Consider the following 16,079-nt stretch of genomic DNA (forward strand, 5'->3'; position numbering starts at 1 on the left):
TTTCTTTCCAGGCCAGGGAAATGGTGCATGCAAGTCTCCCCTCTTACATTGCAGAAAAACAGGCGTCTCAATAGAAAATGATCAGGGCTTAGCCGAAAGAGAACCAGATCATACACTTGAGACCACAACATGCATCATCAATTTATGACTGCATTTTGGAAGTTTTTTTTTTTTTTGGAACAAGGAATTTCTTTTCAAATCCCTTTTCCTGGTGCTAGCATGCTATCCATAGTAGATTCCCTACAACGTGTTTCCATATTTCCATATGTGCCTTGGCCTGCGGCCCACTCACTGTACTGGATTCAGAAAAGAGATTCAAGGAGAATTGTCTCTTCCTCCTTCAATAATTAAGGGAGTGAGATGGACAAGAGGAAGAGAGACGACTAGAGAAAGGAAATCCCACAAAGAAAATTTTTATATAGTTGATTATAAAGATTTCTGTGGGTGGAGTTCTTTATTAGTTATAAGGTTTCTAATTTACAGAGAAAAGAACTTTGTAAGAATATATAAATGAGCCTGAGGCGCTCAGGCTTACGTCACCTGAACACCTCAGACAAGTAGATATGGACGCCTCTGTCCCCATCCACTCTTCAGAGACACCCAGCTGTAAGCAAATCTTGCGCATGCGCTAAAACACCATTCCTCGCACAGCCGCACTGTAAGCTGCTGGTAGCTTAAAAGAATGGTAAATCACAAGAATTGCAGACAGCCGCCTGATGTCACCAAGTGCCTGTGAAGAGTAGATGGGGCGGCGCCTTGAGACGCTCAGATGAAGAACGGCTGAGAGGCTCAGGCTCAGCAGCGGCGAGAGGCAGGGGCGGCGAGAGAGCCGAGACGAGGCAGGGGCGGCGAGAGAGCCGAGACGAGGCAGGGGCGGCGAGAGAGCCGAGACGAGGCAGGGGCGGCGAGAGAGCCGAGACGAGGCAGGGGCGGCGAGAGAGCCGAGACGAGGCAGAGGCGGAGAGATTGAACAAAATCTAAGCTGTGAGAAAAAAGCAAGGCAGAGAGACTGAGTCAGAGGAAGAGAGAGTAAACAAGACAGAAGCAGAGGGGGAGAGAGAAAACAACTTGAAAAAAGCTGCACTCCAAAGTAAAATAACTTGGTTGGGAAAAAATGGTGTTATTGTTAATTTCATATAAATATGATGTTTGGACTCCGTTTGAACCTTTCTCAAGATTAAGAAAGCCTTAGACTGAACTGGACATTCGCATTTATATGGAATAAAGGACCACACTTTCTTTTCCACCAATTTATGCATCTTTGTGGTGCTTTATTTCCTAGTCTACGTTTGGAGGACCTTTGACCATGCACCCACCCATTATTTGCTTATTACTCCTTCTGTGCTGCTTTGGACTTTCCATGAGTAGATAGAGATGTAGAAACATATATATAGATACATGATGGATACATACATAGATAGATGAAATAATGGATGAAAGGATAGATGGAATTATATGTATGATAAAGTTAAGCCAAGCATGTCTTTCTTTCCATTTTTCTGACTTGTAGGTTACAAGGCAAGTATTATGAAGTGCTATCCATATAAAAAAGGTAAAATTAGACAGTGCTGTAAAGTCAGAGCGAGACCCGTGTTCTCCATTCCAATCCAGATCCTGCCATAGACGGCTCGCTCATTACCGCATTACTTTGGCATCATGTGCCCTTATTTACATTTCAGATTACATATTTCATGAAACACTGAGATCAGTTGGAGCTGAGAGGGCTGAAATAATGAGGGAGACATATTTTAATAAATGCTCTGCCTGGCTACCCAAAAAAAAAAAAAGTGTTGTTTTTTTTTCTCCTGCAGAGGCCACTCAAATATATATAATTACAATTTTTTTTTCCGCCTCGGAAGATGAGATGAGGCTGACGAAGTTTTGCTGTCCGTTTGTCTTTAGCAGACAATTAAGACAGCGAAGATCAAAATGGATTATGGTAGCACGCAGACAACTGGCCCAACAGTAACACGTCTGAGGCTCGGTGGATTTGTATCTCTCTTTCATCACTCGTCTTTCTTCTTACTCCTTGTTCCTTCAGGAAGACGACGCTGGCTTTGTGGCTGGAGGGGAGCAGGAACGGCTGCCCATTATTATCTAGTCGCAGATGTCAATCTGTGCTCTCTCTCTTTTTCTCCCGCTCTCTGTTTCTAAAGCTCTAAGCCACAATAATTTGTGACAGATTCTTTTACTGTAAGGTACAAAAGGATGCACGGAATAAAACAGCGACCAGCCGCAGTACACAGACACAGCGACACTGGCCAGAAACACAAGCATTCAAACTTTAGCTTCCATCCTTTTGTATACGTCCCTTTTTAGATTTGGTCTCGTTTCATACCTAGGGCACCCCCTACGCCTGCGAGCGATAAAAAGAAACAACGGTGGCGAGTATGAGCGGCTTCTGTGCATTAGAAAGCAGCGGGATCACATATTATTCCAAACTGACAGGCAGACCAGGCAGTAACTGGCTTTATGGCTCTAGGTGTTAGAAAACACCAGCAAGTCAAACATTTTATTTACCTCTGGATCAGAAAGATCTCGAGTCTGCCGCTGCAGCGCCTCCATGGCAAGAGAGCAGGACTGACCCGTTTATATCAGTGCACTGCAACCCAAAATGTAAAACCACCCTTTCAATAGCATGGTACAGAGTTTGGCAACTACATTTTTTTTGACTTAGTTCACACTTGTGTCCGCCAGTTTCCATTATTTCTAAAAAGAATAAAAATAATGGCGATAAAAATAATGGCGACAATCGACCTTCCCTACTTTAAAGGACGTCTACCAGCAGGATCCTACAATATAAACCAGCGTTTATATTGTGTCCGCTGTGCCCCCGCGTTCTGCCGCTGCTGATCTTTAACGGTTTATGGACTTATTTTGGGGAGTTTAAAAAAAAAAAATGTAAATTGGGCAGAGGGACTCTGGTGAACATCATTGAAGATCCCCCGAGCTCCGTCTTCACTCTACTTTGCAGGGCTTATTGACCGCCAGTGACATCACCCAGCCAATTCCTGCGCATGTGTGGCCGTTTCTGCAATGCGCTGCAGTGTCAAGAAGAGGCCGGCTTAGCACTGAATAGGCGAGAGACGTGTGCGGAAAATGCAGAAAGCTGGGTGATGTCACCAGCTCCCTAGCTAGCAGAAGGAGGCGGGCAATAAGCCCTACTAAGGGGAGTACATAATTAAGTGAAGAGAGGGCCCAGGTGGGGGGGGGGATGTGAATCTTCCATTACGTCCATCAGAGCCCTTCTGGCTCATTTGCATATCTTTTTACTGTCCATTTTCACCAAAATGATGTCATATAAACTTTAAAGAACAGCCGATACTGAAGAAGGGCACACAATGGATCATGTAAGTGACACTGGTTTATATTGCAGGATCCTGCGAGTATTCCTTTTTGGGGAATAAAAGAAGAGACTTTCTGCTCACTTTCTGTTACTATTAAAAGGGTTCAATCAACTTTGAAAGTTATTCCCAATCCAAAGCGGGATAATGTGATTGCTTAGGTATTGACTGCTGGATCCATCAATCAAGGGAACTGGATCTTCAGCAATCCAAAGAATGGAACCTCTTCGAGGAATGGGAAGTCCTGGTGGAGCTGAGGGACGAGCATGTGACCTGTGGCTCCATTCACCTGTATGGTAGTGTCAGGAATTGCCAACATTCTCGTATGAGATATCTGAGAAATTCCCAACAATCTCATATTATAGAATGGGGCAGCATGAGACAAGCTCAACCTGAAATTCCATCAGATCAGGGTCCAATCAGTTTGTTCTTTCCTACCATGTGGACAGGGGACAACTTGCAAGGTTGGTACAACCCCTCTAAGCTCTTCTGTAACAAAAAGCTTGAAGGAAATCCTTGACCCAATTGTGAACTGGATATTCGTGTTTAAAGTTCACATGAAGGAAAACTGTCAGGCACTTCCATCAGAGCAGTATCCCCACTCGACACACATAAAGCCACAGACCAATCCTGGAACTAGAGATCTCGGTACAGGACCATGCGGTGGTGCTCAGTTAATAAACATAAAAGTCCATAAGCAACATGTAGAGGAATGTAACGGCACTCACCCACTTGTTAGAAAAGTGCAATGTCCTTTATTCAGGTGAAGAAGCATAAAATCACATGCAGGGAGAAGCAAGCCTTGGCAACGGGGCCATTTCGTGCTCAGTGGCGCTCAAGCCAATCGGCCCCGTTGCCAAGGCTTGCTTCTCCCTGCATGTGATTTTATGCTTCTTCACCCGAATAAAGGACATTGCACTTTTCGAACAAGTGGATATGCGTGATTAGTACCGATTTTAGAAACCAGAAGTTAACATACACAATATAAAAAGCAGCATATGCATTGTTATGATTACTATGCCTTTAAACAATTCGGGGCAGCCCACATGATTATGTCACATCTTTGGATAGGTGGATATATTTTAAGGCGCACTTGAAACACACTGCTTCGTTGTGCAACATCGTGGGAAAGGCCCATTCATCCTTGGGTGCAATTTTCAGGTACCTGAAGGTATCTGTACAAACAATTATAAGTACAAACAAGATGGGAATGTTTAAAAAGGAGATGCATTCTGTGTCCTAGAGACAAATGTGCTTTGTTCTGAAACACAAGAACAAAAGCAAAAGACCTCAAGAAGATGATGGCTGAAACTGGTAAGAGTATGTCATTATCCAAGGTTAAAAAAAAAAAAGTCCAGTATCGACTGGTGCACTTCACATTATGTGATACTGAAACAATCATTCAGCTTCCAGACGGCCACGCTGAGCCGTTCCGCGTTATGCAGCACTTGGAATAGGGACGGATAGGTGTCCCTTCTTCATTTTGTGCCCATTTGTTTACAGGGGCACAGGCCAGAGAGACTACAGCGCAGGACACCGGGAGGGAAAGTGGAGGCAAGCAGATTTTTTTTTTTTTTGAGAAGTCCCCTCCCGCCCACCAATGTTTTTTTACAGTCTCAGTCCACCCCTTTAAGGGTAATCGTACCAAATACTATTGTTATCCACATAAACTTTTAACTTTGCAGAAAGAAATACAGGTGCCTTAAAAAATGTTCTCATTATTCTGGCATTTGGCAAATATAAATAATTTTGGCAATTCTAATTTGACTAAAACAGGAAAAGTTTATTCTAAATTCATGTCTGATAGTGTATTTCGTAGGAGAGCCAAAAACCTTTATAAATGTGGTCCAGACTGTATTTTAGTGCAAACTAAGGCAGAATTCTGTAGTGGACAGATTAATAAATCTCCCCCCTAATTTCAACTGTATGGGGTTTTTTTTTTTACACCTTTTTTTTGTAGAACTGAAAGGCAAGTTTTCATCAGTTTCTTGGTCGTTTTCCAAGAGGCACTTTAATAAAATTTGCTCCTCCAACAAGAGAAAGAATACATACAAAATTAATCTTGCTTCCCCGTTCCCATTTGCCCTCTCCATACACCTGCAATACTAATACATCACACGTTGGTAAGGGGTTAAAGGAAATCTACCACAATCAAGCATGATAAATCAGGGACACTTACTCATAGATCCAGGCACTGTGACTAAAATAAACTCATTAGCAAGATTTTAACAGTTGATTTTGGAAAGGAGGCGGCTATGGATAACACATGTAAAAAGATTCAGAGTGAAGGGCCTGGAGTAATGTGTAAGTGTCCCTGGTTTATCATGTCTAAAAACCTAGATAAATTTAGTGCAAGGCTTTTTTTTGTTCAAAATTTAAGAGATTGTCAAGATTTTTTTTTTTATATGGCTCCAGGTGGTGTAAAAATAATATACTTACCTTGGTCCTTACTTCCAGTCCAGTGCGGCTACTGTAAATGGTCCTTAACTGTTCTGCCACATTACATGAAAGTCTATGGAGAGGGGTAGGGGTGGGGGGGGTGACACACGCTGGAGCGAAATGGTAAGCCTCTAACAAAACCCAATGGTTTTATTAATTTATAATGCTTTATTTATTTGCTTTATTAATTTATAATGCTTTATAATGCTCAATATATGATGCTAAAACTTCTGAAAGAGAGAAAGCTATATAGGAGATGTTTCTATACGTGCAGTGCAGTGTATTGGAGACATTATAGTAGATGGTCTGAAAAAAAAAAACACCAGTTCAGTAATAAAATAAAGTCTGCAGAGGAGAAAACTGCAAACTACTAAACAAGCAGGTTTGGTCAAAAGACATCTGCTATGTTTCCTAAGCAAAAGTTGTCACTATTATACAGAAGCACACCTAGCATATATTTGTCAGTCCCCACAGTGGTAACTAACAACATAAAACATATAAAACACAAAAAAAAAAAAAAGGGATGTCATGCATCTGTTGCCCATAGCAGGCTATCCAGGACTTGGAATGAATAGTTTATACAGTAAATCATTAAATTGACCGTGGATCTATTTATACATATTAATATGATCACCTCTAAGGCAAATCTTTCAACTTCTTACATTCCAACCCAATTTTTCAGCATAGATTTTCTGCATAGCTGCACATCTTTGCTTTGTTCCAATACCTCTATAAAACGTGGTGTCCTTCATCACACAGGGCAGACATGATGCAGACAATCAGTTTTATTCGTTTTTAATGCGGTTGTAATGGTGGAAAGCACTGGGACTTTTGCAAGGTTTATTCTAATGACTGGGAAAGTCAGTACAAATTTCTGCTACATGAACAGACCTCCCTCCACCTAGCGGCTGGTCCTACAGAATAGTCCTACATACTGCCAACCCCAGGCCAACCTTCAGTAGTGCTCATATACAGATGAAGGATTCTTATTACCATATTTTTCAGAACCTAAGACACACTTTTAAGCAAGAAAATATCTTGCTAAAAATGTCAGGAGGATCCAGCACTACCAGACCCACCTGACCGCTGTCCTGGAAATTGAGTGAAGCGCTAACAAAGCATTTCCCCAGATCTCTGGGAGAAATGCCTCTGCACTGTCTTCCATCTTCCAGCAACCCCACAAGTGTTTCTATAGGACCTAGAGTGAGGTCAGAAGCCTAAGACTTGTTCACATTTGTTCCGGTGTGTGTATATATCAACGCCAAGTGCGTTCCTGTGTACAGTAGGGCAGAGTGCGTTCCTGTGTACAGTAGGGCAGAGTGCGTTCCTGTGTACAGTAGGGCAGAGTGCGTTCCTGTGTACAGTAGGGCAGAGTGCGTTCCTGTGTACAGTAGGGCAGAGTGCGTTCCTGTGTACAGTAGGGCAGAGTGCGTTCCTGTGTACAGTAGGGCAGAGTGCGTTCCTGTGTACAGTAGGGCAGAGTGCGTTCCTGTGTACAGTAGGGCAGAGTGCGTTCCTGTGTACAGTAGGGCAGAGTGCGTTCCTGTGTACAGTAGGGCAGAGTGCGTTCCTGTGTAGAGTAGGGCAGAGTGCGTTCCTGTGTAGAGTAGGGCAGAGTGCGTTCCTGTGTAGAGTAGGGCAGAGTGCGTTCCTGTGTACAGTAGGGCAGAGTGCGTTCCTGTGTACAGTAGGGCAGAGTGCGTTCCTGTGTACAGTAGGGCAGAGTGCGTTCCTGTGTACAGTAGGGCAGAGTGCGTTCCTGTGTACAGTAGGGCAGAGTGCGTTCCTGTGTACAGTAGGGCAGAGTGCGTTCCTGTGTACAGTAGGGCAGAGTGCGTTCCTGTGTACAGTAGGACAGAGTGCGTTCCTGTGTACAGTAGGACAGAGTGCGTTCCTGTGTATAGTAGGACAGAGTGCGTTCCTGTGTATAGTAGGACAGAGTGCGTTCCTGTGTATAGTAGGACAGAGTGCGTTCCTGTGTATAGTAGGACAGAGTGCGTTCCTGTGTATAGTAGGACAGAGTGCGTTCCTGTGTATAGTAGGACAGAGTGCGTTCCTGTGTATAGTAGGACAGAGTGCGTTCCTGTGTATAGTAGGACAGAGTGTGTTCCTGTGTGTGTAAATAAGTGCAGATTGTGTTCCACTGTGTGTTTAACAGTGCTGAGTGTGCTCCTGTGTGTCTACAGCAGTGAGGAGTGTGTCCCTGTGTGTTTAGCAGTGGATGAGTGTGTTCCTGTGTGTGTTTAGCAGTGGATGAGTGTGTCCCTGTGTGTGTTTAGCAGTGGATGAGTGTGTCCCTGTGTGTTTAGCAGTGGATGAGTGTGTTCCTGTGTGTGTTTAGCAGTGGATGAGTGTGTCCCTGTGTGTGTTTAGCAGTGGATGAGTGTGTTCCTGTGTGTGTTTAGCAGTGGATGAGTGTGTTCCTGTGTGTGTTTAGCAGTGGATGAGTGTGTTCCTGTGTGTGTTTAGCAGTGGATGAGTGTGTTCCTGTGTGTGTTTAGCAGTGGATGAGTGTGTCCCTGTGTGTGTTTAGCAGTGGATGAGTGTGTCCCTGTGTGTGTTTAGCAGTGGATGAGTGTGTCCCTGTGTGTGTTTAGCAGTGGATGAGTGTGTCCCTGTGTGTGTTTAGCACTGATGAGTGTGTCCCTGAGTGTGTTTAGCAGTGGATGAGTGTGTCCCTGTGTGTGTTTAGCAGTGGATGAGTGTGTCCCTGTGTGTGTTTAGCAGTGGATGAGTGTGTTCCTGTGTGTGTTTAGCAGTGGATGAGTGTGTTCCTGTGTATGTTTAGCACTGATGAGTGTGTCCCTGTGTGTGTTTAGCAGTGGATGAGTGTGTTCCTGTGTGTGTTTAGCAGTGGATGAGTGTGTTCCTGTGTGTGTTTAGCAGTGGATGAGTGTGTTCCTGTGTGTGTTTAGCAGTGGATGAGTGTGTTCCTGTTTATGTTTAGCAGTGGATGAGTGTGTCCCTGTGTGTGTTTTGCAGTGGATGAGTGTGTTCCTGTGTGTGTTTAGCAGTGGATGAGTGTGTTCCTGTGTATGTTTAGCAGTGGATGAGTGTGTTCCTGTGTATGTTTAGCAGTGGATGAGTGTGTTCCTGTGTGTGTTTAGCAGTGGATGAGTGTGTTCCTGTGTGTGTTTAGCAGTGGATGAGTGTGTTCCTGTGTATGTTTAGCAGTGGATGAGTGTGTTCCTGTGTGTGTTTAGCAGTGGATGAGTGTGTCCCTGTGTGTGTTTAGCAGTGGATGAGTGTGTTCCTGTGTGTGTTTAGCAGTGGATGAGTGTGTTCCTGTGTGTGTTTAGCAGTGGATGAGTGTGTTCCTGTGTGTGTTTAGCAGTGGATGAGTGTGTTCCTGTGTGTGTTTAGCAGTGGATGAGTGTGTTCCTGTGTGTGTTTAGCAGTGGATGAGTGTGTCCCTGTGTGTGTTTAGCAGTTGATGAGTGTGTTCCTGTGTGTGTTTAGCAGTGGATGAGTGTGTCCCTGTGTGTGTTTAGCAGTGGATGAGTGTGTTCCTGTGTGTGTTTAGCAGTTGATGAGTGTGTTCCTGTGTATGTTTAGCAGTGGATGAGTGTGTTCCTGTGTGTGTTTAGCAGTGGATGAGTGTGTCCCTGTGTGTGTTTAGCAGTGGATGAGTGTGTCCCTGTGTGTTTAGCAGTGGATGAGTGTGTTCCTGTGTGTGTTTAGCAGTGGATGAGTGTGTCCCTGTGTGTGTTTAGCAGTGGATGAGTGTGTTCCTGTGTGTGTTTAGCAGTGGATGAGTGTGTTCCTGTGTGTGTTTAGCAGTGGATGAGTGTGTTCCTGTGTGTGTTTAGCAGTGGATGAGTGTGTTCCTGTGTGTGTTTAGCAGTGGATGAGTGTGTCCCTGTGTGTGTTTAGCAGTGGATGAGTGTGTCCCTGTGTGTGTTTAGCAGTGGATGAGTGTGTCCCTGTGTGTGTTTAGCACTGATGAGTGTGTCCCTGAGTGTGTTTAGCAGTGGATGAGTGTGTCCCTGTGTGTGTTTAGCAGTGGATGAGTGTGTCCCTGTGTGTGTTTAGCAGTGGATGAGTGTGTTCCTGTGTGTGTTTAGCAGTGGATGAGTGTGTTCCTGTGTATGTTTAGCACTGATGAGTGTGTCCCTGTGTGTGTTTAGCAGTGGATGAGTGTGTTCCTGTGTGTGTTTAGCAGTGGATGAGTGTGTTCCTGTGTGTGTTTAGCAGTGGATGAGTGTGTTCCTGTGTGTGTTTAGCAGTGGATGAGTGTGTTCCTGTTTATGTTTAGCAGTGGATGAGTGTGTCCCTGTGTGTGTTTTGCAGTGGATGAGTGTGTTCCTGTGTGTGTTTAGCAGTGGATGAGTGTGTTCCTGTGTATGTTTAGCAGTGGATGAGTGTGTTCCTGTGTATGTTTAGCAGTGGATGAGTGTGTTCCTGTGTGTGTTTAGCAGTGGATGAGTGTGTTCCTGTGTGTGTTTAGCAGTGGATGAGTGTGTTCCTGTGTATGTTTAGCAGTGGATGAGTGTGTTCCTGTGTGTGTTTAGCAGTGGATGAGTGTGTCCCTGTGTGTGTTTAGCAGTGGATGAGTGTGTTCCTGTGTGTGTTTAGCAGTGGATGAGTGTGTTCCTGTGTGTGTTTAGCAGTGGATGAGTGTGTTCCTGTGTGTGTTTAGCAGTGGATGAGTGTGTTCCTGTGTGTGTTTAGCAGTGGATGAGTGTGTTCCTGTGTGTGTTTAGCAGTGGATGAGTGTGTCCCTGTGTGTGTTTAGCAGTTGATGAGTGTGTTCCTGTGTGTGTTTAGCAGTGGATGAGTGTGTCCCTGTGTGTGTTTAGCAGTGGATGAGTGTGTTCCTGTGTGTGTTTAGCAGTGGATGAGTGTGTTCCTGTGTGTGTTTAGCAGTGGATGAGTGTGTCCCTGTGTGTGTTTAGCAGTGGATGAGTGTGTTCCTGTGTGTGTTTAGCAGTGGATGAGTGTGTTCCTGTGTGTGTTTAGCAGTGGATGAGTGTGTTCCTGTGTGTGTTTAGCAGTGGATGAGTGTGTCCCTGTGTGTGTTTAGCAGTTGATGAGTGTGTTCCTGTGTGTGTTTAGCAGTGGATGAGTGTGTCCCTGTGTGTGTTTAGCAGTGGATGAGTGTGTTCCTGTGTGTGTTTAGCAGTTGATGAGTGTGTTCCTGTGTATGTTTAGCAGTGGATGAGTGTGTTCCTGTGTGTGTTTAGCAGTGGATGAGTGTGTCCCTGTGTGTGTTTAGCAGTGGATGAGTGTGTTCCTGTGTATGTTTAGCAGTTGAGGAGTGTGTTCCTGTGTGTGTTTAGCAGTGGATGAGTGTGTTCCTGTGTGTGTTTAGCAGTGGATGAGTGTGTTCCTGTGTGTGTTTAGCAGTGGATGAGTGTGTTCCTGTGTGTCTACAGCAGTGGATGAGTGTGTTCCTGTGTATGTTTAGCAGTTGAGGAGTGTGTTCCTGTGTGTGTTTAGCAGTGGATGAGTGTGTTCCTGTGTGTGTTTAGCAGTGGATGAGTGTGTTCCTGTGTGCGTTTAGCAGTGGATGAGTGTGTTCCTGTGTGTGTCTACACACAGCAGTTAATTGGGGGGGGGGTCTTATAGGGATGTGCGAAAAATCTGGTATATATTATTTATTCCAAACTGTGAAGTAACCAGGAGCCTCCATTAGCAGAGATAAAGTGACAGCAACTTACCAGTTTATGCTGGGGTCTTATGCAGCCTTATGTTCACATACAATAGTGGTGGAGGCAATCTAAGTCTACATCACTATCGAGATAAAATTATTTGCTTCATAGAGGAGAGCATATTGGGCATTTAGGACAGAGGTAGAGGAGACTAGACCACAGGATTGTGTATCACTACACTGAGACCCGAAAACTCTACAGCCCGGCACTGACCCATTCAATGGACAGGCAAAGACCCAGTTTAGAAAGAATATTTTTATTAAATGAGTAGAATGATTAACATTGTAGATGAATCATTTCATTAGAACTTTCATTGGTGGGATAATCCCTTTTAATTTGTTCTTTGCTTTCCCTAATATTCCACGTAACAGCAATAGAATTACAAAAAACCAGGGTACCCTAGTGATATAACTCAGATGAGAGAGCGCTTTACCATCTTATCGGACCAAAATATAAGCCCGGCATTATTTTTTTATTACGCTGTAATCATATCTTGAAGTATCCGGCTCATTAAAAGGCACAGGACAGATGGGATGTATGAATGGATCTGAAAGAAAGATAATTTTGCCCATGACTGTGGAATAATAATTTTATTTTTTATAACGCTCACCCCCCCCCCCCACATGAGAGCACGATTATAAAAGAAGGGAAAACCGTGCGCATCAAAGTGAGAATCTGAATGTAATGTTAACACAAGCAGCACCGAGAGCGATGAGTCCGATTCTAAATTATTAAATCCAGAATACATAAGAGGGGGGGGTGAGATTTGCATATGTCAATGATACGGTGAAGACTTATGCAATTTATGGAAATATTTTAAAGTATTAGACCTACAGCAAGAAGAAGAACACCAAACCATAAACCAAACCCTGGTAAATTTAGATCCATGCCTAAGGACACAACATACACTGACAATAACTCCCCGAGATGAAGACTATGCAGAATAATCCACCAAAACAGCGGATTTATTTAGGAGGAATATATTAGTTACCCTATATATGTTTCAGAATACTTAAAATTTTGTTTGAAGCGGCTTATGCTACAATTCGCAGTACACTCATTAACATAAGAAATGCTTATTAGGTAAATTTCGTTAACCCCTCTCAGGTTCAGAAAAGGCCTTTGTCAATTTCTGTATTTCACTCTTTTTTTTTTTAAATTATTCTTTCCATGAACATTGCCATATGAGGGTTTATTTGTCTGGGAAGAATTTTAATTCCTAAAGGCACCTTTTAATATTCAATGTACTAGGCTGATGCGGCTGCACCATTTTTTTTTTTGGGGGGGGGGTTATTTTTACTTGCACGGCGCGGTCCAAACGATGCATGCCGTTTATTCTCTGCTCCAATACCTTTACAGACATGACAAATTTACATAGTTTTTCTTATGTTTTATTAGTTAAGAAAAAAACTTCTGCAAAGCTCCAGATTCTAAAATCTGACACTTATACTTTGGTGTACGGAGCTGTGTTTGGGGCCAAGCTGACATTTTCACGTATGTCATTTTGGAAATTGATCTTTGAAAAAGATCTTTTGATCACTTCTTTTGCTGAAAATGGAGAAAAAGAAGCAATTTGAACAGTTACATTTTTCTTCTATCACAGTATCGACTTTAAGGGTTAACTTTCTTATACACAGTGAAATCTCTTTATCAGGACAGTCCAATTTGAGCCTCATTTCACATAAAATACAACACTGAGCAAATTGGACATAGTGTCCTATCTGTTATAGAGCAGGAAGAGCTGAGCAGATTGTACCTAGGGTCCTATCTTCAGGCAGCATGTTATAGAGCAGGAGGATGAGAGCAGATTGTACATGGGGTCCTATCATCAGGGAAAATGCTATAGAGCAGGAGGACCTGAGCAGATTGTACATAGTGTCCTATCTGCAGGCAGCATGTTATAGAGCAGGAGGATCTGAGCAGATTGTACCTAGGGACCTATCTGCAGGTACCATGTTATAGAGCAGGAGGAGCTGAGCAGATTGTACACAGTTTCCTATCTGCAGGCAGCATGTTATAGAGGCGGAGGAGCTAAGCAGTTGATACATAGTGTACTATCTGCAGGCAGCATGTTATAGAGCAGGGGGAACTGAGCAGATTGTACATCATTCAGAAAGGGGTTCTAGTGGGTTCAGGAAGAATAGCTGTTAGTCAACAGTCTTTGCAGATGGTTTTATAGTGTTTGATTTACACATAAGGGGTGTTACTAAAAAGATAAATTATCATAAGTTATAGGCACAGAATTTATGGAGAAGGAACGTTGAAAAAAAACAAAATTAACATCTGCCTAATTGACACTGTTTTCTTTTTAAAAAATGAAGAAAAAACAAAGATTTTTTTTATCCTTATTTGCACTGGTGCACATTTGACCTTATCAGCAGTTTAATCCGATTTATCATTTGTGTGATGTGTAGGGTCGACATTTTGCTCTTTTAGCCCCCCATTTTATATCAGATGTACAAAATCAATACTCATATTGTGTATACATATGCTGCTTTATGGGTTTTGGATAACCGTATAACATAGCTAGAATTAAATATTAAAGTGTCTAACCTCTAGAAATAGAAGATCTTAACCCAACTTTCCTGGACATGGCTAAGAAACCTCCTACATAACATCTTCCCTCTTGTTACTTTTCAAATCCACTTTTTGCGAGCGAGCGCAAATGCATGAAGACACACACAAGCATCTCCCAATAAATAACCTGTGACATCTTACTTAGAAGTAAATCTACTCGGCTCAGGCAATCAAGATTTCACCTGTATTTATTAAAGGACAGCGGCAACAGCACATTAAATAAGTATCAGACATGGAAGATGTGGAGTCACGTTAAAAGAAGGGGGGGGTGAGAAAATTAATTACGCATTCCAAACCTGGTCACTGAAGTCTTCTGGGAAGATCCTCTGCAGCTCAGGATCTGTAAATAATTGACAGATAATATTAATTGGCTTTGGATTAGTGAGCAAGCAGAGAATCATACATTAATATTTGATCAGAAGATGATAGAAATCCTGGCAGGGGATCCTGCGAGGGCAGCCTGGGTCTGTGTAGAGAAAAGCAAAAGAACTCTCTCGGAGACTCTCCCTTTAGCCTCCCCCGGAAGATGAAAAAGGAGGAACAAAAATAAAGTTAGAAAAAAACCTCGGCTGCCCCATTAAATCTAAACTGTTACCTGACACTACAACTAACCAGTTTAAAATTGACTTCCAAAAGGAAAAAAAAAAAAAAGTCTCATATTTTTAAAGAACGCTGACTGTTGTCAAATGGCCAGCAGAAGCACTTTGTAAGAACTCAAAGCGGCGTTTGGTCTACCGGGGGGACGTGGGAAAAGCAGCGAGCTTGTTATTCGTCCTTTGATTCTAAAATGAGACACAGAGGCGTTGAGTCAGAATGTAAACATTCACTATATGCACGCGCTTTATGTACAGGTATATGGATTTAGAAGTTGAAGAGCGTTCCAAAAAAACCCCCGTGATTGACAGACGAAGAAGATATTAGTCTCCGATTTACAGAAAACAGCCCTGACAATCTGCTACTTTGATTTTTATCCTTCATTAAATGCCATCGGTATAACAAACACCATTTGTCAAAAAAAAGAATTCATAACACTTGGAAGTATCAGCCAGGAGACACTTCGTTATACAGCCTGTTATTAGTCTACTGTTACGTGCTGTTCATGTGAACGATAAGTAGAAGGTAAAAGTTTAAACTGAACATATTTGGGGATTAACTAGCAGATTGGAGTTCTTAAAGCAGTCCTCTAGATAACAATTAAAAAAATATTCGAAAAAATATTAAAAATTCGTTAAAATATTAGTAGCTTGTCAGTTTCTCCCGTTTCCAATCCCGTCTGTGTGCACGGAGGCTCAGTAGTTTCGAACAACTCTCTCAACATTAGGACTAAAGCAAATGACAAGGTCAGTCTGTGAATTATGGACCAAGTGGTGGCCAGATTCCATGGATGAATGTCAGGGAGGGGACTCAAAGCATCAAAAAATTTGGGTCAGTAAAATCCAACCACTGCACAGATTGAGCACAGACATGTGTTTTAGCTCTTAGGAAGACCCAAGCCTTGCTTAGATTTTCACTACAACCTTCGCCTGAACAGGGGCAGGTTATAACTAGTGCACAGCAGTGGGGCAGGAACGCCCCACACTAGCCCCCTCTGCTACCCAACACAGCCCTCTTCACGTCCCCTCCTCGTTCACTTGGCTTATGGGGGAAATAATCACAATCCTTCGTGGTTCACTAGGTTTTGTTATTATTTCAAGGCTCGTAAACCACAAAATTGGCATACAAGCCTTGATAAATCACCCCCAATATGTTTTTGGTAGTCTGAAATACTCCCCCTCTCTCTAAGATGGATCAGGAGCAAAGGGATTGTCCAGACATACAAAAGCATAATGTGAATAGACTCCAACAGTCATTCCAGGAAGGATCAGCCAGTAGCTGGGAGGAAAGTTTTACCCTATGAAATGGCAGTGTGCACACAGTAGGCTCAGAAACTTGTGGCAATTTCAGAGAAAGGAATTGGAGGAACCACACCATAAAGAATAAAAAGGATATCACCATGTTGTCAAGGTTTATGAATTTATTGTGAACTGGAAGGTAGTTTTAAAATATTCTAAGAAGATGCTGTTAGTAT

General features: G+C 42.9%; 1 protein-coding gene across 4 annotated transcripts in view; it reads right to left on the reverse strand.

The window, feature by feature from the left end:
* DENND1A (DENN domain containing 1A) overlaps positions 1-16,079 on the reverse strand; it is a 458,345-nt gene that overhangs the window by 357,947 nt on the left and 84,319 nt on the right. For all 4 annotated transcript variants that reach the window (XM_072125842.1, XM_072125843.1, XM_072125844.1 and 1 more), the window contains exon 3: positions 14,308-14,351. In XM_072125842.1, the coding sequence (XP_071981943.1) occupies positions 14,308-14,351 (44 nt within the window). The remainder of the gene's footprint in view (positions 1-14,307; positions 14,352-16,079) is intronic.

This window comes from Engystomops pustulosus, chromosome 9, assembly GCF_040894005.1.
Source record: "Engystomops pustulosus chromosome 9, aEngPut4.maternal, whole genome shotgun sequence".
NCBI lineage: Eukaryota > Metazoa > Chordata > Amphibia > Anura > Leptodactylidae > Engystomops > Engystomops pustulosus.